This window comes from Lissotriton helveticus, chromosome 9 (assembly GCF_964261635.1).
Source record: "Lissotriton helveticus chromosome 9, aLisHel1.1, whole genome shotgun sequence".
Classification (NCBI taxonomy): domain Eukaryota; kingdom Metazoa; phylum Chordata; class Amphibia; order Caudata; family Salamandridae; genus Lissotriton; species Lissotriton helveticus.
This window is the reverse complement of record NC_136070.1, coordinates 1143154791-1143179192: the sequence shown is the minus strand read 5'-3', so window position 1 is coordinate 1143179192 and position 24402 is coordinate 1143154791. Positions and strand designations below refer to the sequence as shown.

At 42.7% G+C, this 24402-nt stretch overlaps 1 protein-coding gene across 1 annotated transcript in view; it reads left to right on the top strand.

Annotated features, from left to right (window-relative positions):
- CCDC66 (coiled-coil domain containing 66) overlaps nucleotides 1-24402 on the top strand; it is a 275197-nt gene that overhangs the window by 190668 nt on the left and 60127 nt on the right. Inside the window, exon 15 of the mRNA XM_078661583.1 lies at nucleotides 3046-3524. Within this exon, the coding sequence (XP_078517709.1) occupies nucleotides 3046-3524 (479 nt within the window). The remainder of the gene's footprint in view (nucleotides 1-3045; nucleotides 3525-24402) is intronic.

The window sequence follows — 24402 nt, the reverse complement described above, 5'->3', positions numbered from 1 at the left end:
TAAGAGTCTGTTCCTTTAAACATCCACCTCAATATAGAACCTGCAACACTTTCTCTCCAACTCTCCCAGACAGTGAATCCAAGAAGGTTGATGCCGCGGGCTGCAAGGATTATTCCTCCCGCAGCAAGGATTATGCCTCCCGCAGCTTGGCTCTTTGAGCATCTAATGATCCTGCCTTTCATGCTGATACTTGCATTCATTATGGGTACTGGTGGAACTTATGATTGGAAGACATCCTGGCTATATGAAGAAGTCATTCTAGGACCTGTTTGTGCCTTGATCCTGGAGGATGAAGTACTGTGTTCCCAAAGAAGAATGGGTCTTTGTCTCCAGCAATAACCTAGTCTGTGTTTGTGATGGCAACTTCTATCAGGGATGAAGCTAGGTCCTCCTGTATGGACGAGGAGCATAAATGGTTGACGGCATGGCAAGAGTATGCCCATTAGGTTAATCTGTCTCTTTTACTGGTGAACACCAGTGTCATTATGAGTAGTTACATGCTTTATCTGTGGAATTATTTGACACACTGTGGCTGGACTGTGCTTGGTAAGAGTAGATGTTCATGCTCTGCATGAAGAAACTCCAAAAATAAAAGTTGATAATGTCTCAGAAGTTCATTTGGCACAGTCTTCAGAAAAGTCGTCAAACTTTTCTTGAATGGGAAGAAACAATATCACTCCTCAAAGAAAGATGTTCCTTCACCAGTTGAAAATATGTCCATCACAGCCAAATCAGTGTTATTAAAAAGGTTATGCAAGACCCATCTTCTTTTCAACCCAGCGAATGTCTTCCAGTCTCCAAGAGAGCCATCTGGAGCCTTCGCTCCTTCCAAAAGCTGTCAGTGGAAGAGGAGATGCTTAACAGAGAAAAGACCTGCTCATCTGATCTCGGTAAAGGCTAAGATTTATCAATAATATTTCTGCAGAGCAAAGGAGGCTCAAACCACTCCAATGGGGGAAGGGCTTTCTCTATGCTACAAACACTGGATCCAGATAACAACAAATGCATGGATTTTCTCCTCTCTAGTGATGAGTGGCTAGGTTGTACATCTCTCTAGGTGTGGAAAAAGAAGACTTCCTCCATTTCTTGTTAAGGGAAAAGAGGCAGAACCATAGTTGAAGATGCTACTTTTAATTTTAGTTCTGGTAGCTGACTAAAACAGCTGGGTGGGATAGGTGAACCATCGGGATGCTTGATTTAGAAGAAATTAGAGAGTACCCTAGTTTTGTAGTGGACAACCAGCACTACCAGTCCAGGACACTTCTACTTGGTCACCATGGTCCATTTCAGGATTAGGCCAGATCCAGGCCCCAAGTGGCAATCTTTATAACAGTAGAAGATCCATTTCTGTCCCTATCAAGATCATGGTCTTATATGAGTGATGTCTGGTGGAGAGCGCGTCAAGAATTCCTGGTTCGTCGATGTATATATTTGTATAGGAGCTATAATCTTCATAGAATTGAACGTCTTCCTTCCAGTGGTGATATCTGTGTGGTTAAGATTCAAACTTATGACACCAGAGAACTCCTCTGTCTGGAAGTAAGTGAGCACCCACTCCTCGGAGCTCTGCTGGCAAGTAGTGGCTTTGGTTGAGAGGGCCATTGAACAGGGTATGTCCCTGCTAGTCTCCAGGTTGTAGCAATAAATAAAACCAAAAGCAGTCAACCATGTTTAAATTATAACTTTGGAAACTTAAACCATAATTTTTCCCTAAATAACTTTTAGGGAGCAGCTAAGGAGATTGCACTTCCAAAGCTTGTTGGTGGAAATGGCCTTGAAAGGACTTCCTCGATCACCATTGCATCCAACAGCATGTGTACGCCTTCAACTTCTCTAATTGAGTTAACTCATTAAGCTTGATCACTGATTCTACTCCACTAACTTCCCCTGTTATCCTGTATATTTTTCATATCATACTGTATAGCATACATAGCACTGATCAAAACGTTTCTATTTGCCACTTGTGAGCAGGCCATCAATGGCAGCTCTTCAACAGTATAAGATAAGAATCCACAAGATGTGAAGTCCTCAACTGCAAAATGAGGAAGATTCATTAAGAGGCTTCTCTAGCCATGCTCTCAAAAGAGTTCATTTGATTTACAAATTGTACTCATCACTTCCTTCCTCAAAATCAAAAATGTAATTAAATGTGCTTCTTAACCAGATTATATACGAGCTCATCTTCTCCTTAAAGAGTATATTGCCAGCCACATTTTTTGTGCCATGCAACTTGTTTCCCTGCTCTGCTAGATTGTGAACTTCTCAAGTCAAACGCTGACCCCCCTCTCTACTTCTTTTACTATTTATAAGGTCGCACCTTGTCCTGTGCTTACACGCCAGTAAACCGTACACCTCCGCCTTCCTGCTATCCTACTATTTACAGCAGAAGGTGAATTTACCTCAAATAACTGTTACTTTAAACTCGAGTTAAACTAGATTGCATTGACCCATGTAAACATTTTTAAAGCAGTCAAAGGTCAATGGAAGGTATCATAGGACTTAGTTTTACTGCAAGACACCCGAAGTGAGTCACTATGGAAGTATACAAATAAAGCATTGAGTTGATATGAAACAGCACTAAGTACGAACATCAAATTCCCTCTAGAAGGCAGAAACTAAAAACAATGTCAGAATACCTTGCTGTTGAAGGGGTTAGTTTTGCAGAGCAGGTTTTTTAACTTGCATGACAATTTAGTATGACTATTTTGGAGATCTGTGGCTGCTGGGCTGGAAGATGCCTTGCGCATGCATGCCTAACTTTTTCAGAACAGTTCATTTGCTCCCATTAGCTGGTGCTGCTTTGCTACTGTGCTGTTTTAGCTTTCTCTCAATACAGTATTTTTATAGCTCCTTTTGAATTCCACTCTTTTTTGTAACTCCCATTGTATTCTCCGAGCTGGTATAGCTTCAGTTGTATACTTTGTTCAGCCCTACCTGTAATAATGAGAAGGTATGCAGCTGAAAAGTACCATGCAGATATGCATTCTGGATTAGATGTTTGTCATTGAAACTGCATAAGTTAAAATGTTTTCGTTTTCTGTTTAGATGATTTCAAATTTGGTGTTGGTGACCATTCGGAAGGTTACATTCCGGAAGTTGTACACAGAGAAAACTCTCCAGATATTCCTGTAGAATTTAGGACCAAAGGAAACATAAAAAAACAGAAAACGGACATGATGCATGCGACTAAGAAAAAAACCTCAAGCAAAGAGAATAAAAACCTTTCCAATGAATCAAATGAGAAGTTTGCAAGAAGAGAAAGTGAGCAGAAAGTAGTGCAAAAATTTGCTAAGAAACCTGAATGGAACACGAATAAAGCAGACAGACAATATATTCCCGCCTCTGAAAGATACTCAAGAGGACACCAAAAACAAAGGGAAGAAAATAAAGCACGGCGACAAATGGAACTACTGAATTTAGTTGAAAAAAATACCTCAAGGAACTCTAATTCTAAAAACGTTGCTCCAACACAGTTCTCTCCTTCACCTCGTGAGGAGAAGAAGGAAAATTATCCAGTTACTAAGGTAAAATCTTGATATGAAATCTTAGAATTTCTTAAGCAGATAATGTTCATTGTCTAAAACTCTGACCTAAAGTACTTGAACAATTGTTGAGCTCAGTCTTCTCAACAGTTGACACAATGTATTGTACTTTCCTTCCTGTGCATCTAATGAGCTGGTTAATTCAGTGATGGGGCGTTCACTGTAAAACGTAGAGAAAGATTACCATAAAGTAATCTGCTTTGGGGGTATGTTCGCACCACACACAAGCTCCCAAGTGAACCTGTTTACATGTTTCTTTTAATTATACTTTTACTTATTACTATTTTTATTTATTTGAAAAGTTTTATATAGCTTGAACGTGACTCTTGCGGGTACCGAGTGCTTTACAAGTAAATGAGGCAACAACGTAAAAATCTTTAAGCATAGAAAAAATACATACAGGATAGGAGAACAATAAGCTCAAGAGGCAGAATTCTTATGATCTATACCAGAAATTTGTCCATAAATAGGAGTTTGACTTTTTTTCTTGAAGGAGGTAGTGGGGGGGGGGGGGAGCGTTCCAGATTCCGGTGGCGATGCCAGAAAAAGCTCTGTTTTAGTTTTTCTTCCTGTTCAAACGTTGTGGCTTTCGCAGTAAGGTGCTGCCTCTTCTAGTGGATCTAGAGCCTCCACACAGCTCTAGCTTGTTGGCAAGATAACTTGGGGTGTTAAAATGGAAAGATTTGTGTGTCATACTTGTAATTTTTAGTTGAGTTCTTGCTTCATAAGGGAGCCAGTTGAGGGATTTCAAGTCAGGGGAGATGTGATTGAACCTTTTTGACCCCATGATGAGTCTTCCTGCTGATTTGAGGGAGGCCCTTAACAGGGCTGTTGTGGCTCTGGGTGGCACTGAGAGAGTGGCAATGCCATATTCCAATCTGAGGATCATGAGTGCTTGCACAGACGACAAAGTCATTTTGAGGGAGGAAAGTTTTAAGTTTCCGTAGTATGCTCATTTGCAGGTTTACTTCTTTAGCGGTGGCACTAATATGCTTCTGCATATTAAGGTTTGTCCAGGATTATTCCTAGCGATCATGCTGACTCAATGATTTGTGGCGTGAAATTGAATGCTGTTAATTGCTTCATCCAATCGTTAGCAGAGTGAATCTGATCGAGTGGGGCGATTAGGAGGAATTCCCTTTTTTGAGTGTTAAGTTTGGTGGTTGCCAGGCAGCCAATTTTGGGTATTATGAAGAATAGGATTGAGAGATCGGATGTCTTGAGTGGATGAGATTTTCAAGTACAGTTGGATGTCATCTGCGTAAAGATGGTAGTGAATTTTGGATTCCCGCCCCATTTCTGTTAGTGGTTCCATGAATAGGTTGAAGAGAGTGGGGCAAAGAGAGGAGCCTTGTGGGACCCCAAGTGTGACCGACGCAGTCATAATAAGAGATCGATTTACCTTGACGTTTTGCGCTCTGTTTTGCAGAAATGAAGTGAACCAATTTAAGACAGACCCTGATATTCCCATTCTGTGTTTTAGTGAATCGAGTAAGTAGTCCTGTTTTACCAAATCAAAGGCTGGAGAGAGGTCCAAGAGAATTAGTAGACATGATTTATTTCGATCCAACATTTTTAGAGTATCGTCCACTATATGTGTCAGGGCTGATTGGTGCCAGTAAAAGAGGCTGAATTGGTTGATGTGGTTACATAGTTCGACATGAACACATTTTTCAAGAACCTTAGTCAGCATTGGATTGTTGGAAATGGGGCGAAAATTCTTAAGGTTGTGTGTCCTTGCTGGCTTTTAGTCAGTCCGGTATTTTACCCTGACGTAGTGAAGCATTTACAATCCGAGTAGAAGTATAGACATTTTTATTTCATTGAAGAGGGTGGGTGTAAGAGGATCGCGGAAGTGATTTGAGGGTTTCAAGTCTGTAAGCATTTTGAGAATTGTGTTTTGCTCAGCCCCAGGGCTCTTCCCTCAGCCCAACACTGTTTAACATCTACTTGGCACCCCTTACCTGCGTCGCCCAACAGCACGACCTCAACATCATCTCCTACGCTAAGGACACCCAGCTGATCCTCTCCCTCACCAAAGACCCTCACACCGCCAAAACCAACTTCCACAACAGAATGAAGGCCTTCACCGAATGGATGAAGATCAGTCTACTGAAGCTGAACTCGGACCCCTCAGCCTGGGACAACTCCTGGTGGCCAACAACGCTAGGAACAGCCCCAACACCCACTGACCACGCACGCAACCTAGGGGTTATCCTCGACCCCACCCTCTCCATGACTAAGCAGGTCAACTCCGTCTCCTCATCCTGCTTCAACACCCTCCGAATGCTCCGCAGGATCTTCAAGTGCATCCCCACCAAAATGAGAAAAACAGTTACCCAGGCCCTCGTCACCAGCAGGCTGGACTATGGAAAAGCCCTCTATGCAGGAACATCAGCCAAACTCCTGAGACGACTGCAACACATCCAGAACGCCTTGGCACATCTGATCCTCGACATCCCCTGCCGCTGCCACATCACACCCCACCTGAGAGACCTGCACTGGCTCCCCGTCAACTAGAGGGTAACCTTCCAGCTCCTCATCCACGCACACAAAGCTCTCCACAACACTGGCCCAGCATACCTCAACAGACGACTCCGCTTCTACACCCCCACCCGCCAGCTCCGCTCCACCGGCCTCGCTCTCGCCACAGTCCCCTGCATCCGAAGAACTACCGCCGGCGGCAGATCCTTCTCCCACCTCTCCGCCAAGACCTGGAACACCCTCCCCACCAACCTACGGCAGACCCAAGACCTACTGGCCTTCAGAAGAATCCTCAAATCCTGGCTCTTAGATCAGTAGCAGCAACCCCCCTCCCCCAGCGCCTTGAGACCCTCACAGGTATGTAGTGCACTTTACAAGTACCTTGATTGATTGATTGAATTGGTTCGAACGACCCCAGGAGGCATTGTTGTTGATGCGTTCTGGAAGGGGCATGAGTTCTCTTCTAACAGTAAGGGAGATTCTGGTGTTTACTGATTGATGACATTGGTGTCATGAATTCTGAAGGTCTGCTTTTGAGTTATTTGACTTTTCAAGGAAGGAGTAAGAAATGCGCTTTGGCATTTATGATGTTTTGTGATGGGTATTTCTTGAGAGATCTTGGCTGTATGAGGTGTTCCAGAGTTGGAGAGGATCTCCACTTTTGCTCTGCTAATCTGAGGTTGTGTCTTTCAGTATTGAGGCTATCATTGTACTATGGTTGTGAGTCTTTTGTAGATAGTCTTTTTAGTTGTAAGGGTACGGTTGAATTAAGAATATTCTTCATGGAGCAAGTATAGTGGTCCGTGAGCTCTTGTACATTTTCAGGGGGTACTAGGATGTTATCACTGAGTGAGGTCAGTTTGGTGAGATTTATATTTCTCATATTTCTTTTCCAAATGTTCAGTTTGAGTACTTGTGTAGTAGTTGTCCTTAAAGGAATAGTAATGTGGATAGTGACATGGTGATGGTCAGACCAATCACAGGGTAAAGTTATCTTTTGCGATAAGATCTAGGATCTCCCCTTGTTGTGTGTGGGGCTATCACAAATTTGTATCAAGTTTAGATCTGTAACAAAAGATTTGAGGCTGTTGACCATAGGGTCATACAGGTAGCTCCAATGGAGATTAAGGTCCCCGAGGAAGGATTGAGTGTCATGTTGACCCGTGCTTGTTTTGATGATAGCCATAATTTGTTCTACGAAGGAGAGATTATCACCAGGCGGTTGAAGGGACATGTGCAATTTGCATAGGAGATTATTGTTGCAGTCAATTTCGATACATAGATATTCACATGATGAACGAGCAGGGAACTGTAACTATTTAACTGCCAGGCCATTGCGGTGAATACAAGTGACGCCACCCCCTAGTCTGATACGTCTAGCTAGTCTGATGATATCGTAACTGGGAGGAACTAGAAAGTTGAGGGTAGAAGCAGAGGACTCATTTTGCCAAGTTTCTGTGAAGATCAAAAGGTCTAATACTAAGTTGGAAATCCTGTTTAAGAATGTAAAATGTTTTAATTACTCTGTTAATTAATAAATCAGAATAACAAGAAGTTTTCAGGTGGCAGTTGAAACCCAATCTGTTAGTGGTAATCAAAACAGTCTTCAATATTCAGTAAATATCTACTGCTAGAAGGAGACCCGCACACCATAGTTCTTTTCAGACCCCCAGGATATAGCGGCATGAACTAGTACATTTAGCGGCACAAATCAGGAAATTTAGCGGCACAAATCTGGGGATGTAGCGGCATTTTATTTTGTTTTTTTTCGACAACAAACACAGATATCTTACTGTTTGAGTTATTTTACAACATGGAGCTATGTACATTTTGTTTATTTACAATTCAGCCCATTTGTTTTGGTTAAAAGGCATGTTAATCTTGGGCATGTACGTTCAGTTCTTCTGGGCACTCCAAATCTAGACCAGTATTGTGCTGCTGGTTTTAATGTAAAAACAATAATGCCCGGATCGATTGCTCTGAAAGGGACCGTCGTCTGGATGAGAGAATAATTTTGTAGATGCTGTTGCTCCTTTCAGCATCTGCAGAACTGGTCACACAGTCCTTGTACACAGCTGCAAGGTGGGAAAGAGCTGGAATGCGGTCAGCCAGCCCACGCCAAAAGAGGTCTGTGTCAATAACTCCAGAAACAGATGCCTGCACTGCTTCTGGGCCTACATTTTCAAAGTAGAGGCGAAGCTCCTGATCGGGAACTTCGCTCAAACCAGGGATGGCTGAATAGGCACTCTTCTCATTAGGCAGGATGCAGAGTCGCGCAGGATTGAAAAGGCGCACTTGTTTCAAGAATTGTATGCCTGGCTGGGCCTCCCCCAAGTATTTGCCTACCTTTTCTAGTGAATGTTCAAAAGCTTCATTAAGCTGGGCTGTTATCTTTTTTTTCTGTGCCAGACTTAATTTTGCCCCTGCAGTGGTCTGTAGAAATGGTTGTAGTGACTCCACAGTGAGGACTGAATTGTTGGTTACGTACATGTGGAGGTCCTCCAAATAATCATATACCTTCATGGTCACTGGTGTATGACTCTGGAATAACTCCATCAGGTTTAAAATGCTTTGGCATTTTTCTGCCACAATGTCCAATTGGACTTTATTGCACTCCCTTTAGTCGCTGTTGAAAATCTTCTGTAGATTTTCAAGGGAATCTGGGGGAGGCTTGCTGAGTTGCATCTCAGACTCAACAAAACCAGCATAGGCCTCAAAGTGCTTGCAGTGGTACTGGACAGCGGCAAACCAAGAATTCCAGCGGGTACTGCAAGGGTCAGGTGCCACCCGTGCTTTCATCCCATGGTTCTCAGCAAGATGGTGCAGGTACCTTCTCTTTCTGCTACCGGCCATGTGAAAGAAGCGGGAGAAGTACAGAAGGAAAGCATTTAGCTCCACAAAATAAAGTTAGGAAACTCCCCAGAGGTGCCCAGAACCCCAAACTTACCAGTGCGCTGCGGCAGCTGGCCCATTGGCTCTTTAAACTGCAGTGCCTTTCCCTTCAGACAACACAACACAACAATTGCCCCAAACCAAAATAAACAATTATGAAATTCCCCAGAGGTGCCCAGAACCCCAAACTTACCAGTGCCCTGCGGCAGCATTCAATAATTTAGGACCCTCAGGGCCCACAGCGTGCCCTGTGTGCAGCAGGCCCCCACACTACATTTGCATTCAATAAATTAGGCCCCCCAGGGCCTGCAGCATGCCCCTGTGTGCAGCAGGCCCCCACAGTACATTTGCATTCAATAAATTAGGCCCCCCAGGGCCCGCAGCGTGCCCCTGTGTGCAGCAGGCCCCCACAGTACATTTGCATTCAATAAATTAGGCCCCCCAGGGCCCGCAGCGTGCCCCTGTGTGCAGCAGGCCCCCACAGTACATTCACACTAAAAAAATTAGCCCCCCCCCAGGGCCCGCAGCGTGCCCCTGTGTGCAGCAGGCCCCCACAGTACATTTGCATTCAATAAATTAGGCCCCCCAGGGCCCGCAGCGTGCCCCTGTGTGCAGCAGGCCCCCACAGTACATGCACACTCAAATAATTAGGGCCCCGGGGCCCGCCGCGCGCCCCATGTGCGGCGGGCCCCCACAGTAAAACATTAAAAAAAGATTTATGGCCCCCGGGGCCTGCCGCGTGCCCTGTGTGTGGCGGGCCCCCACAGGAATACACGAAAAAAGATATACGGCCCCCGGGGCCCGCCGGGTGCGGCGGGCCCCCACAGCGTGAAGGAAGGACTGTACCTGTTGCCGGCTGCCTCCTGCTTGCCGGTGCCGCTCCCTCCCCTGGTCTCCGAGTCGCCGCGCTTCCGTGTTCCTTCCCGGGATGGGCTGGGGGCTGGAGAAGAGGCGTTCGTCGTGTCCGCTGGCTTCTCTCTCCCCTTGGCTGGTCTCCTTGGTCTTCCTGCTGGGTGTCCGCTGCCGCTTCTCTTCTCCTGTTCTCCTGCTGCTGTTCTCCTCCCGCGAAATCCTGGAATGGCTGACTGTGAATGGGCACTAACTTAAGAAGCAGCAAAACGGCGGATTTCGTGGGCGTTTGGGCAAATATCGCGGGATTTGCGGCATTCGGCCGATTTCGCGTTTTTTTTGCAAATCGCGATATCCTGGAGGGTCTGATTGTAAAATTGCAGAGGTGAAAGGCATTGGTGAATTGAAGGACATTACAATTATAAACTGAGACCTGGCTTGTGCTGAAAAGTGACGTAGTGTGGAAATGAAAAGAGACTTGGATTCAATGATGAGTGCATTTATGTAAGGGGTTCATTACATGCACATAATGGGTAAGAGAGCGCTTGTATAGTACAGAGCTTGTGACAATTAGAGGGATAGCCTCTTCACCATCCTGGTTATGGAGTACATTATGACTTGAGGCAGGTGTGTGGAGTCTTAAACACACTATTAATAGAGAAGAACCCCTAAAACTAAAGGACAGGGTATTAAAACCCAATACCAGTAGATTCCCCGAAGTGTTCTAATAAAAAATATGCCTCAAATCTTTTTTTCTGCAGACAATGTCCACCATTCATACAAGAAACAAACTTTAGTTCAAAATCTAATTCTGAATGCCAAAGTACTATAAAGATATATGTATGTATGTATGTATGTATGTATGTATATATACCCTTGGCGTGGGTTTCCCCTGTAATGTTTTCCTTTGCCTCCTGTGTTTTACTGTGGGTTGGACTTTGTTTTTGCTGGTCTAGATGCTTTGGGCACTTTGCCACTGCTGTTCAGTTACCCAGAAACCGGTCCCAGGATGCTTGTTTCCGGTTCAGGGAAGACCTGGCTTGGCAGTTCGGGCTGGACTGTTCCCATGAGGCACAGGGTCAAGACTCATTTGCAAATAGCTGGGTCTGAACTGAGGTGGCAAAGTGAGCTAAAGAATATTGATGGATTCAACCCAGATCTGTGACTAGGGGTGAGTGTCTGAAAAGTTTCAGCCCTCCGTCCATCATCTCCTTGTGTTTGCATTCTCCAAACTCTGTAATAAAAATGTCTCTAATTTCTTTTTAATCAGCGACTCGTGACACTCTATCACAGATTATAAAGAAATGACATCAAAATTCAACTGTAATAGTTTATTACAGTGGAGTTATGACATCACAATGCCTGCTTTGGGGAGAGGCAGGTCAGGTCCGGGGCACAATTAACCCTTTAAGTGTGCCCGTCGGCCAACAGCCGTCACAAGCACTACCTCGGTAGTGCTGCACATGTCCGATGGCCGACCCGGCCCCGCTCACTCAATGGAATGCTCGCACCGCGGGAGAATTGCTGCCTCGGTTAAGGCGTTATAGCACTTGTTTTTGTGTATTTTTTTGCTCCTCTACAGTGCCAAACAGAAAGTACATATTTATATCAGACTATGGTCAGTGAGCCTGGAAGTAAGAGTGTAGGTTAATAGGCTGCACAGTGAGAGAGCTATTCTGTGATTTATTTGTTCATGCTGAATTATTGGTTGTTGAGTGGGAAATATCTGAACACCAACCTTAAAAATGTGTGCAGCAGTCATCTGGGATATACGTAGGCAGCGATTCCACTGTCAGGCAGTAGAAACCTAGGCACAGATTCCACTGCCAGGCAGTAGAAACTAGGCAACAAGCTAGAGCAGGTGGACTGAAGTAGTTCACCCGCACTTTCTCTACACCATGAAGATGTATCATGTGATATAAGGGAACCACGGGCTGTTAACAAGTGGTAAATGCTTTATTGTGCATTAATGGTTGTAAATTTCCTCTATATTGCAAGAAGGACCAGCAGTTTTTGCTTGCGTCTTCAGGCTATAATGCTTAACTCTGTGGCTTTGTGAGGCAACAACGTGTCACCAGTATGTACTTGATGCATACCTTTATTGCCCCGTTGTCCACTTCAGCAAATCATCGTTTGGCAGTTACATACATATGGGGCTTCATGTACTTTGCTTTATAATTAGAATTAAAGAAACATTTCTTCTTTAATTGTATACTAATCACACTATGTATTTCAAATAAAATGTTTATTCCTGATTGTATGTAGGCTTTTTGCTGTTTGCATATGTTAAAAGAAAGTATTCTTTTTTTATTTTGTAAAGGCATGAATGGTAAAGGGATATGCAAGGTAAAGGTTTTACAGGTAAGCACAAGTATTAAGATAAATAGATAGACAGCTTGCTAGATAGATAGATAGATAGATAACCCACTGGCGGTCGCCAGTAGTTAGTTCTAGTTAATATCTTGTTTCTATTCAAAAAGCTTTTTTCTTTTGCCAAGATCTTTGGCGCTTTTGACGAATCTTCGCAAATTTTTCAAAACTAATGGTATGTCAGGTAAGCTCCCATGTTGAAAGTTTCGGGGTGATTCGTCAAGTGCGGGTCCGAGAAAAAGGGGGTTCCAAAACACGTTTTCTCAATGTTCATTTCCATAGGAAACTTTAGACATGGCTACAGCCCGAACTGCCGAACTGAATTACACCAAATGTGCCAAAAAGGTAGCTCTTGGTCCAGAAAGCACTTTTTTTGTTGAATGGTGTAAATCCGTTCAGTAGTTCCTGAAAAATGTATACATTTATCAGATATCCATAGATCTGGAGCTTGTGATCTGATTGGCTGCCAATACTACAAACCAGGAAGTGTTGGCAGCCGTCTTGTTACTCAGTTGAACTGAGTCATAAGAAAAAAGGTGAAAAAAAGGTGTCAAAAGGTGCAAAAATGTTAAAAATCAAGAATAGGGGGCAGGGTAGAAACACCCTGACTCCCTAGGCCTGCTCAGAGGGTCCCACAGAGACCCCCAGGATCATACAAAGGATTTTTATGACATTTTAGGCGGGAGTTGTGTTGGGTCAGCGAATCCTGATGATTTTATTTTATTATTCAAACGAAGAGCGGTCTCCCGCTTACCCACGCACCGCCACCTCCCCGGGGTATATTCATTAAATGCGCGTTGCCATGCTGGCCCCCCAGCCCTAGGGGTTTAATTCTTAGAAAGAAATGCATGGGGGGCTCCTGCCCCATCAACGCAGCTACCTACTCAGCGCCTTTCTTCCTCTGTAGGCATAGTTAGAAATTAACATTTAAAAAACCTTTGAAATTCACTGAAAAAAACATAGGTTTCAGGAACGTTATATTGAAAATTAACATTTAAAAAAACCTTGGAAATTTACTGAAAAAAACACAGGTTTCAGGGACGTTATAGTTAGTTGGGCATTTAACTCGTACAAAACCAGAGAAATTCGGCCGTTATAGTTAGTTCAGCTAACTATAACTCACGAACCCGCAATGCACTGCCGATGACGTCACATTATTACATCATTCATGACATGGTCAGTGACATTACTGATGACATCTCAAATGACATTGTGATGACATCATCCACATGATAATCTGATGCACCTCCTAATACCCTAATATAACCTTTGATACACCCACTCTAAAATACAGAATACCATTTTCGAAACCATAGACACACCAATACCAGTTACTACATACCCACTCACTGATTACTAAGTCTACACACACATCCATTAATTCACCCACATAGCCACTCATACATGCAGTCAACCATCAATATGGCACTATCATATGCACTCACATACCTATATAGACACCCACACACCACCACTCATCCATAGAGTTACTCACACACCAAGTCAGTCATGCAAAGAATCAATCACATTCCCATTTACTCACCTATATAGTTATACACACACCACCTCACTTATTCCAACATATACTAACACTCTTATACAATAACTAATACAATCACACACTCATCCATACAGGCACTCTCACATATAGTCGTTCATATACTCCAACACCCACATATACTGCCTTTCACATATGTAGTTACTCACCTATGTACCACTGATACATCTAAACACTCACCAACACACCCATACATAATCACCCACCCATACAGCCCTTCACAGATGTACCATTGAACCCATACACTCAGTGAATCACCCACTCACACATCTATGCACAAAGTCGAATACCCCCCTCACCCACACAAACACTCAGGCACCCATACAGATACTCAGACAACCAATCAATAACCCATACAGACACTCAATTAGCTACTCACCAACCAGATTTAGGTTCAACCTGTTTCACCACTTGGTGACATTTCGATCTAAGAATGATTGGCATAGAACCCTGTCCGCATGCCCATGTGACAACATGTCTCCCCAAACTACATTCCATCTGGTCCTGTTTTGCAAGTTGTATAAAAATGAACGCTGTAGGTGGATCAAACAATACTTGAGAGGTGGTGCCTGGCGGCAATGCAGGCCTGCGTACTTGAATTTGCAGCAACTGGGGAATCCTTTATGTATAATGACTATGACCATGTTTTTAAAAAGTGTTTTAAAATCACGGAATTTATTATGAATTCAAAATTATTCGATAGCTTTACTGTAATGATTTAATACTTTTTTAATCTAAATGTTATTATTGTTGTTTAATTGTATGGATGCAGATTTGTATGTACTTGCTTTTATAATTTTTCTATATGGTGAAAATCGAATAAAGCTTATTGAAATGAAATACTCACCAACCCATGCAACCGCACTCCAACTGACAAACTAAACTGTGTGAATGTCTGTATCAGTCACTAACCCATGCATACAGTAAAACACATCTAATCACTCACTTATACAGTCAGTCACGCACCTACTAAATCATCCATTCAGACAGTTATACACCCACTCATTCTTAAATACACTTTGGTATATATATATATATATATATATCAGTGATGTCATCAGTGATGTCATTTGAGATGTCATCAGTGATGCCATCAGTGATGTCACTGACCATGTCATGAATGATGTAATATGTGACATCATCAGCAGTGGATTGCGGGTGCGCGATATATAGTTAGTGCAACTAACTATATATGGAATTTCATTGGTTTTATGTCAATAAAATGTCCAGCTAACTATATATGGTCTCTAACCTATGGTTTTTTCAGTGAATTTTCAAGGTTTTGTAAATACAAATTCCTAACTATATATGGTCTATAACCTATGGTTTTTTCAGTGAATTTCATTGGTTTTTTAAAAGCTAATATCTATAGCTGTAAAATATATTCTTTATTACGTGACGTATCACGTAGCCACGTGAGACGCCTCATGACGCGTCGCATAACCGTGACGTATCGGCTCTGCAGCGCAAACAAAACCCGTAACGTAAGCGTGCCAGAGCACGCTTACAGATATATATATTTTTTTTAACCTTAATTAGACAAAATCCACACGTGCACATATCTTGAGGCCTTGCAAAGGCACATCAAACAAACAGTCCCTACAATTTTGCCAAGTTTGCTGGAAATCTATTCCCTTAATTTTTTTTTTACTGTTTCTCTTGGTTTTCCCCTTGTTACGCTTACCGGGACGCTACCCGGTACGCGAACCGGACGCTCCAAAAACACAAGATTGCGGACTCCCGTTACGCTGCCGGTTAGCTGCCCGGTTCGCGTACCGGGAAGCGCCTCTACCGCGAAAAATCGCGGGGGACTTTAATATCCCCCTCATCAATCCTAGGGGGTCAGGAGGGGTTTACCTTGCCCCCTTTCCTTCATTTCCCCCTTCTTTTTTCACCACATCTTGTCTCTCGAACCTACCGAGAGACAAGATGGCGGCCGCTCCGGACTGTTTACAATGTTGACAGCTACGCTGCCCGGTTAGCTGCCCGGTTAGCTGCCCGGTTAGCTGCCCGGTGAGCTGCCCGGTGAGCTGCCCGGTTCGCGTACCGGGACGCGCCTCTACGGCGTAAAATCGCAAAAAAAAATGTTTTTTATTTTTTGCCCCGCGGGGCACTTTAATATCCCCCTCATCAATCCTAGGGGGTCAGGAGTGGTCTACCTTGCCCCCTTTCCTTCATTTCCCCCTTCGTTTTTCACCACATCTTGTCTCTCGATCGTACCGAGAGACAAGATGGCGGCCGCTCCGGACTGTTTAGAATGTTGACAGACACCGGAGAGCCAATCAGCTTCGCTTCGCGAAGTTCCGTTACGCGTCAGGTACGCGAACCGGGGCGCTAACCGGAGCGCTGTCACAGATATATATATTTTTTTAAACGTTAATTTCTCAAAATCCATTGGAGCACATATATTGAGACATAGCAAAGGCACGTCGGGCAAACCATATCTACAATTTTGCCAAGTTTCATGTAAATCTATTCAGCCGTTCGAGCTAAAAGTGAGTCCAACCGCCCTATGGAAAAATGAATGGGAAAAACGCGTTTTGGGACCCCCCTTTTTTCTCGGCCCCCCCTTGACGAAACCCCCCCAAATTTTTAGGGGCTGCTCAGAAACAAAATGTGCCATTTTCCTGAAAATTTCAGCCAATTCCGTCCACAAACGCCAAAGTTATTAGACATAGAATTTTCAGAAATCCCATAGAGAAAAAATCCTAACTATATATACCCACTGGCTATCGCCAGTAGGTAATATACATATATAAACATATATAATCTGCATATCTATATAAATATAAATGCATGCATACATATACATATATGCATACATATGCATGTTATTTACATGAAAGTTTTAAAAACACTAATAAAAGCAAAGCTAAAAAGCCACCTCATTACAAACAGAATGGCTTTAACTTAAACGAGGGCGAGATCTATTGCATTTTCAATGCTTGTTTACTTTGGTTCTATCAAGAAGACATTCAGATGTGTCACACATTTGCCATAAATTCTGAATGTTAGCACTCTAGTTGCTCATTAGATCACTGTAGTAAAGCTAGTGCTCACCAGGGAAGTCTGCTGCTAATCATGGTTTGCAGCCATTTTCCCGCATTTTTTATCCCGCAGACTTTCAGTCCGCATACCATTATCCCGCAAGGTCATTGACCTCGCATACCATTATCCCGCATTTTTTCAAAACGCATGTGCATTTATCGCGCATGCCTTTACAAAGAATTACGTTTTAAAGGCATGTATGGTAAATGCATTTGCGTTGTGAAAACCACGATGACGAGAGAGGTAAGTGGGTTTGTGTTAATTTTTTCGTGGGTTAGTGATTGTGTAGTGTAGTGTTGTGTAGTGTAGTGTTGTGTTAGTGTAGTGTAGAGTTGTGGTGGTTGTTTAGTGTAGGGTCATGCTGGGGGTAGTGTTTTAGGGTTTAGGGTTGTGTTGTAGTGTTTGCGTAGTGTAGGGTCATGCTGGGGGTAGTGTTTTAGGGTTTAGGGTAGTGTTGTAGTGTTTGCGTAGCGTAGGGTCATGCTGGGGGTAGTGGTTTAGGGTTGTGTTGTAGTGTTTGCGTAGTGTAGGGTCATGCTGGGGCTAGTGTTTTAGGGTTTAGGGCAGTGTTGTAGTGTTTGCGTAGTGTAGGGTCATGCTGGGCGTAGTGTTTTAGGGTTTAGGATAGTGTTGTAGTGTTTGCGTAGTGTAGGGTCATGCTGGGGGTAGTGTTTTAGGGTTTTGGGTAGTGTTGTAGTGTTTGCGTAGTGTAGGGTCATGCTGGGGTGTAGTATTTTAGGGTTTAGGGTAGTGTTGTAGTGTTTGCGTAGTGTAGGGTCATGCTGGGGGTAGTGTTTTAGGGTTTTGGGTAGTGTTGTAGTGTTTGCGTAGTGTAGGGTCATGCTGGGGGTAGTGTTAGGGTTTTGGGTAGTGTTGTAGTGTTTGCGTAGTGTAGGGTCATGCTGGGGTGTAGTGTTTTAGGGTTTTGGGTAGTGTTGTAGTGTTTGCGTAGTGTAGGGTCATGCTGGGGTGTAGTGTTTTAGGGTTTAGGGTAGTGTTGTAGTGTTTGCGTAGTGTAGGGTCATGCTGGGGGTAGTGTTTTAGGGTTTAGGGTAGTGTTGTAGTGTTTGTGTAGTGTAGGGTCATGCTGGGGTGTAGTGTTTTAGGGTTTTGGGTAGTGTTGTAGTGTTTACGTAGTGTAGGGTCATGCTGGGGGTAGTGTTTTAGGGTTTTGGGTAGTGTTGTAGTGTTTGCGTAGTGTAGGGTCATGCTGGGGGGTAGTGTTTTAGGGTTTGGGGTAGTGTTGTAGTGTTTGCGTAGTGTAGGGTCATGCTGGGGGTAGTGTTTTAGGGTTTAGGGTAGTGTTGTAGTGTTTGCGTAGTGTAGGGTCATGCTGGGGGTAGTGTTTTAGGGTTTAGGGTAGTGTTGTAGTGTTTGCGTAGTGTAGGGTCATGCTGGGGGTAGTGTTTTAGGGTTTAGGGTAGTGTTGTAGTGTTTGCGTAGTGTAGGGTCATGCTGGGGGTAGTGTTTTAGGGTTTAGGGTAGTGTTGTAGTGTTTGCGTAGTGTAGGGTCATGCTGGGGTGTAGTGTTTTAGGGTTTTGGGTAGTGTTGTAGTGTTTGCGTAGTGTAGGGTCATGCTGGGGGTAGTGTTTTAGGGTTTAGGGTAGTGTTGTAGTGTTTGCGTAGTGTAGGGTCATGCTGGGGTGTAATGTTTTAGGGTTTTGGGTAGTGTTGTAGTGTTTGCGTAGTGTAGGGTCATGCTGGGGGTAGTGTTTTAGGGTTTAGGGTAGTGTTGTAGTGTTTGCGTAGTGTAGGGTCATGCTGGAGGTAGTGTTTTAGGGTTTAGGGTTGTGTTGTAGTGTTTGCGTAGTGTAGGGTCATGCTGGGGGTAGTGTATTAGGGTTTAGGGTTGTGTTGTAGTGTTTGTGTAGTGTAGGGTCATGCTGGGGGTAGTGTTTTAGGGTTTAGGGTAGTGTTGTAGTGTTTGCGTAGTGTAGGGTCATGCTGGGGTGTAGTGTTTTAGGGTTTTGGGTAGTGTTGTAGTGTTTGCGTAGTGTAGGGTCATGCTGGGGGTAGTGATTTAGGGTTTAGGGTAGTGTTGTAGTGTTTGTGTAGTGTAGGGTCATGCTGGGGGTAGTGTTTTAGGGTTTAGGGTAGTGTTGTACTGTTTGTGTAGTGTAGGGTCATGCTGGGGGTAGTGTTTTAGGGTTTAGGGTAGTTTAGTTGTTTAGTGTATGTTAAAGGCATATTTGTTCTAAAAGTTTTCGTTATTTTAATTTGCGGCCTAATAGTACATGCGGGATTTTTTTTGCGGACTGATGGTATGCGGGATTTCGTCATATATTCGCTAATCATACTTTCTATGGCAAAATGAACCCCCTCATTTTGTTCCTTTTTAAATTAAATGTTTTAAGAGTTACCACTTTATTCCAATCAAGATGGCTTCAGGTGTGCCATACCTTTGTAATAAGTAGGACTGTTAGCACTCTAGTTGTTCTTTAGAACACTCTGGGACATTCTGTCATTGGGCTATAGTTGGGCTACATCTGGCTGATATTTGGGCTACATTTGTTTTTTTTGTCTCTGGTGGCCATCTTTGGGCTACATTGGGCTACATTTGGGCTCCAACATATATATAGCCCAATGTAGCCCAATATATATTTTTCAAAGTTAATTTTCGTAAAAACCACTGGAGCCTATATCTTGAGACATAGCAAAGGCACATCGGGCTACCAGTCCCTACAATTTTGCCAAGTTTGGTGTAAATCCATTCAGCCGTTCAGGCTAAAAGTGAGGCCAACCGCCCTATGGAAAATTGCATGGGAAAAACACGTTTTGGGACCCCCCTTTTTTCTCGGCCCCCCCTTGACGAAACCCCCCCAAATTTTCAGGGGCTACTCAGAAACAAAATGTTCCATTTTCCTGAAAATTTCAGCCAATTCTGTCCTCAAACGCCAAAGTTATTTGACATAGAATTTTCAAAAATCCCATAGGAAAAAAATCCTAACTATATATACCTACTGGCTATCGCCAGTAGGTAATATATATATATACGTATGAAAAACACGTGGTAGCTCACATGAGATTCACACGAGACAAACAACAGGTTACCAGCCTTTTATTTCAGGTACAGTTGTACGCTGAAGGCCGGTTCAATAAAGTAGCTTCCCAACAGCCTGACCCGTTCCCCTTTCTCTAAGGCTTATGGCAAGTTCGTGCTGTGGCGTGCAGCAACTCCCATAAATGCGATAATGTCACGCCCCTTATTTCTGCAATTTCATGGCTTCTGGGAGTTGTAGTGCACAAATATTCACTCCGTATTATGGCGCACTCATGACTGCTGTCAATAAAGCCCCCACTGGGCCCCCGCAACCATGCACAGCTTAAATCCTTGGTCGTTGCTCCATACAAGGATGGTGTATCCAAACCTCATGGCCTCCTGATTATTATGGAGTGGTGCAGTCTCGGCGGAGGAGCGTCCGCCTCAATTTGAAAAACACGTGGCATATTATATATATATATATATATATATATATATATATATATATATATATATATATATATATATATATATATATATATATATATATATATATATATATATATATATATATATATATATATATATATATATATATATATATATATATATATATATATATATATATATATATATATATATATATGTATATATTCACTGAGAAAGCCATGGGTTTCATACCAGTTATAGTTAGGAATTAGCATTTAAGAAACCTATTAAATTCACTGAAAAAACCATAGGTTTTACACCAGTTATAGTTAGCTGGAAATTTTACTCGCATAAAACCATTGAAATTCCCACGTTATAGTTAAAGGACTCACTATAACTTGCGCGTGCAATGCACTGCTGATGACGTCACATATTACATCACTCATGACATGGTCAGTGACATCACTCATGACATCACTGATGAAACCATCCAGTGAATGTGTGTCTTTCTGAAAAATAAATAATAGTGAGTAATGTTTAAATATTTAAATATATGTATTAATGTAACACTTTGTGTATAAGTGGCTGCATGCGTTGGTGTGTAGCTACATGTGTAGGTATATGGGTTATTAGGTGTTTTTCTTAGTATCAGTATAAGTGTTTGTAGGGTTTGGTGGGAGTATTACTTAGCACATAGATGCATGAATGACTGACTCTCTGTATGTGTTTTCAATACAGCACATGTGCAGGACTGTATGGGTGGATGAGTGTGTACATGTGTATGTTAGTGAGTGAATGACTGTCTCACTAGTGTCTATCAGTAACTACATATGTTTTAATGTAGTATATGTGAATATTGATGTATATAAGTGAGTATATGTGAGAGTGATGGATTGTAAGAGTTCCTTTTTAAATTAGTATGTGTTTCTATAAGTGATTGTTTAAGAGAGTAAGTATGTGTAAGTTTCCTTAAAAGTAAAGTGGTAGTGTGTGTATAACTGTATATGCAAATAAATGGATGTTTAATAGTTTATTTGCATGTGTGAGTATGTGTGACATTATCTTTTGGATGACTGTCAGTGTGCAACGGGATGTATAGGTGTATCACTACATATGATGAGTGAGTATATGTATGAGTGACTACATAGAACTGTTGGTGAATGAGTGGATGTGTATATAGATGGTGGAATTACTGAATTGGTTGTACATTACAGTGAAAGGAGGTCTGTCACTCTGTCACAAGGATGGTGTCATCAGTGATGCCATGAGTGATGTCACTGACCATGTCATGAGTGATGTGATATGTGACGTCATCAGCAGTGCATTGCACACGCAAGTTATAGTGAGTCCAACTAACTATAACGTGGGAATTTCAATGGTTTTATGCGAGTAAAATTTCCAGCTAACTATAACTGGTGTAAAACCTATGGTTTTTTCAGTGAATTTAATAGGTTTTTTAAATGCTAATTCCTAACTATAACTGGTGTGAAACCTATGGTTTTTTCAGTGAATTTCAATGGTTTTTTAATAGCAAATCTCTATAGGTATGAAATAATATTTTTTATAATGAATTTTATATTGTATAAATATGTAAAAAAAATAATATTTTTAAAAAATATTTTTTGCCCGGGGCGCGTACCGGTGAACGCACGGGTAAGCGCAATGTTACGGCGCGCCCCGGGGCACGTACCGGGGAGCATCCCGTTAGCACTATTCCCGCGAACGAAAACAACATCGTGACATATCGCGTAGCCGCGTGATGCGTCCATGACGCACTGCGTAAGCGCACCCGGAAGCACGCGATCGCATATGATCGCGCAACGTAAGCGCCCCGACGCGCTTACGCTACGCGCCCCGGGACGCACCCCAGGGCGCGTAGCGTAAGCGCGTCAAGCCATGTGACTTTAAAATAACACTTTTCATTGGTTCAGAACATTTTTTTTTTCCAAATATTGAGAAACTCACCCATTTCTCTCACTATTGCTTTGTACTTGGAGAGAGCAAGAGGTGTTCTTTGCATTATCTGCTTCTTAAAGTTTCCTGATCTACAGCAATGGCTGCAAGGGAGTCATCCAGCAGTGATTCTGATGGTTTTTTGCCTGAGGACCCTCCTCACCACAAAACAAAGGACCACTTCATTTGGAAATTTTTTGACATCCCTGAAGGAAAAAAAAAGGTTAATGCTGCTAAGGTAACCTGCAAGATATGTGGCAGTATTTTATCCAGAGGCAATCCTAATAAAAAATATAGCTTTGGAAATGCCAATTTAATTAGGCATGTCCAGAGAAGACACCCAAAAAACTATGCCAGGGAGAGTGTGAGGGACCTGGCACGGAATTTACCAAGAGATGGCAGCAGCACCTCCACTGGTGGAGCAACACCTTCAGGAACACCACGTGGAAGAATGGTCCCTAACGTGCAGCCGGTGTTTGCAGGCATAACATTTTTATGCATGGACTGTGATGAACTGCTCTGTTATGGGGAGCAGAGCGTTGAACTCATTGCTATAAAGAGACAGGAACACCGCTGCCCTCCCCGTCCCTAATTTTTCACAATTTTTTGCTCCTGTTGAGCAGTTTTGGAATCCCTGTTTTTGTTTTTCCCCTGAAAAAAATCCAAAAAAAATATAAAATCGTTTTAAAAAGTATAAAAAAATATAAAAAAACAAAAAGGAAAAAAAAAAGTTCTTTTCAGAACTACCTCCAATTTATAAAAAAAAAAGCTACATTTTTTAAAAACTCTGTCATTCTTTTTTCTCCATAGTACGCTCCCCGGTACGCTCGCCGGTGCGCGTACCGGGCTCTCCCCCCGTGAAAATCGAAAAAAAATTAAAAAATGTTTTTGACCCGCGGGACCCTTTTATGGCCCCCACATCAAACCTAGGGGGTCAGGGGGGGTGTACCCTGCCCCCTTTTGGTCATTTCCCCCTTTTGTTTTTAGCCACCTCTTGTGTCTCGGTCCTACCGAGACACAAGATGGCGGCCGCTCCGGACTGTTTCGAATGTTTACAGACACCCGAGAGCCAATCAGCTTCCCATGCGCAAGTCGCGTGGCGCGCCCGGAGCGCTCCCCGGTGCGCGTACCGGGACGCGGCTATAGATATATAAATTTTTTTGAACCTAAATTACTCAAAATCCTCTGGAGCACATATCTTGAGACATAGCAAAGGCACGTCGGGCTACCAGTCCCTACAATTTTGCCAAGTATTGTGAAAATCCATTCAGCTGTTCGAGCTAAAAGTATAGTAAGAGGATTTTGAGTAATGTAGGTTCAAAAAAATATATATATCTGGGCGGAGCCTAACCACACATCTGATCTGATTGGCTGTCAGCACTTCATCCAAGAAGTGTTGGCAGCCATCTTGGGGCCAATATACATGATAGCACCTCATTAAAAAGCATTGTAGTTAATAGAGGGTTTTAGGACTTTAGTTACATTATAAATCATTTGTTGATGGTACTATACTCATTTTAGGAATTGTGGTGTGTTCTAAGGTGATTTTACCATGTGAAAAAGCCTTCTGCTGTGATATCATGCTTGAAAGAAAACTAATATCTCATGATTTTCCCACAGTGGTTTGGAAGGGGATTTATAAGCTAAACTGAAAGCATATTTTCTGTAAATTCACATTATCTTTCTCAGTCATGTGAGAATGAAGTCTGACATTCTCAGTAAAACATGCACATCCAACAAGGACAGAGACTGTCAGTTGATTCCTTTGTGTTCTACTGCAGCCTCCTAGAGTGTTCTAAAGAACAACTAGAGCGCTAACAGTCCTACTTATTACAAAGGTATAGCACACCTGAAGCCATCGTGATGGAAATAAAGTGGTAACTCTTAAAACATTTAATTTAAAAAGGAACAAAATGAGGGGGTATATTATGCCATAGAAAGTATTATTAGTGCTGCAGAAAGAAAAATTAGGGCACATTTTGAGTGACTTCTCAAATCCTCTTCAATTTCATAAAAAAATTCTGACATGCAGTCTCCCAAGATAGCCACCAGAGACAAAAGAGCCTAAATGTAGCCCAAATATCACCCAGATGTAGCCCAAGTATAGCCCAATGACAGAATGTCCCAGAGTGTTCTAAAGAACAACTAGAGCGCTAACAGTCTTAATTATGACAAAAGTATGGCACACCAGAAGCCATCTTGATTGGAATGAAGTGGTAAGTCTGAAAACATTTAATTTAAAAAGGAACAAAATGAGGGGGTTCATTTTGCCATAGAAAGTATGATTAGTGCTTCA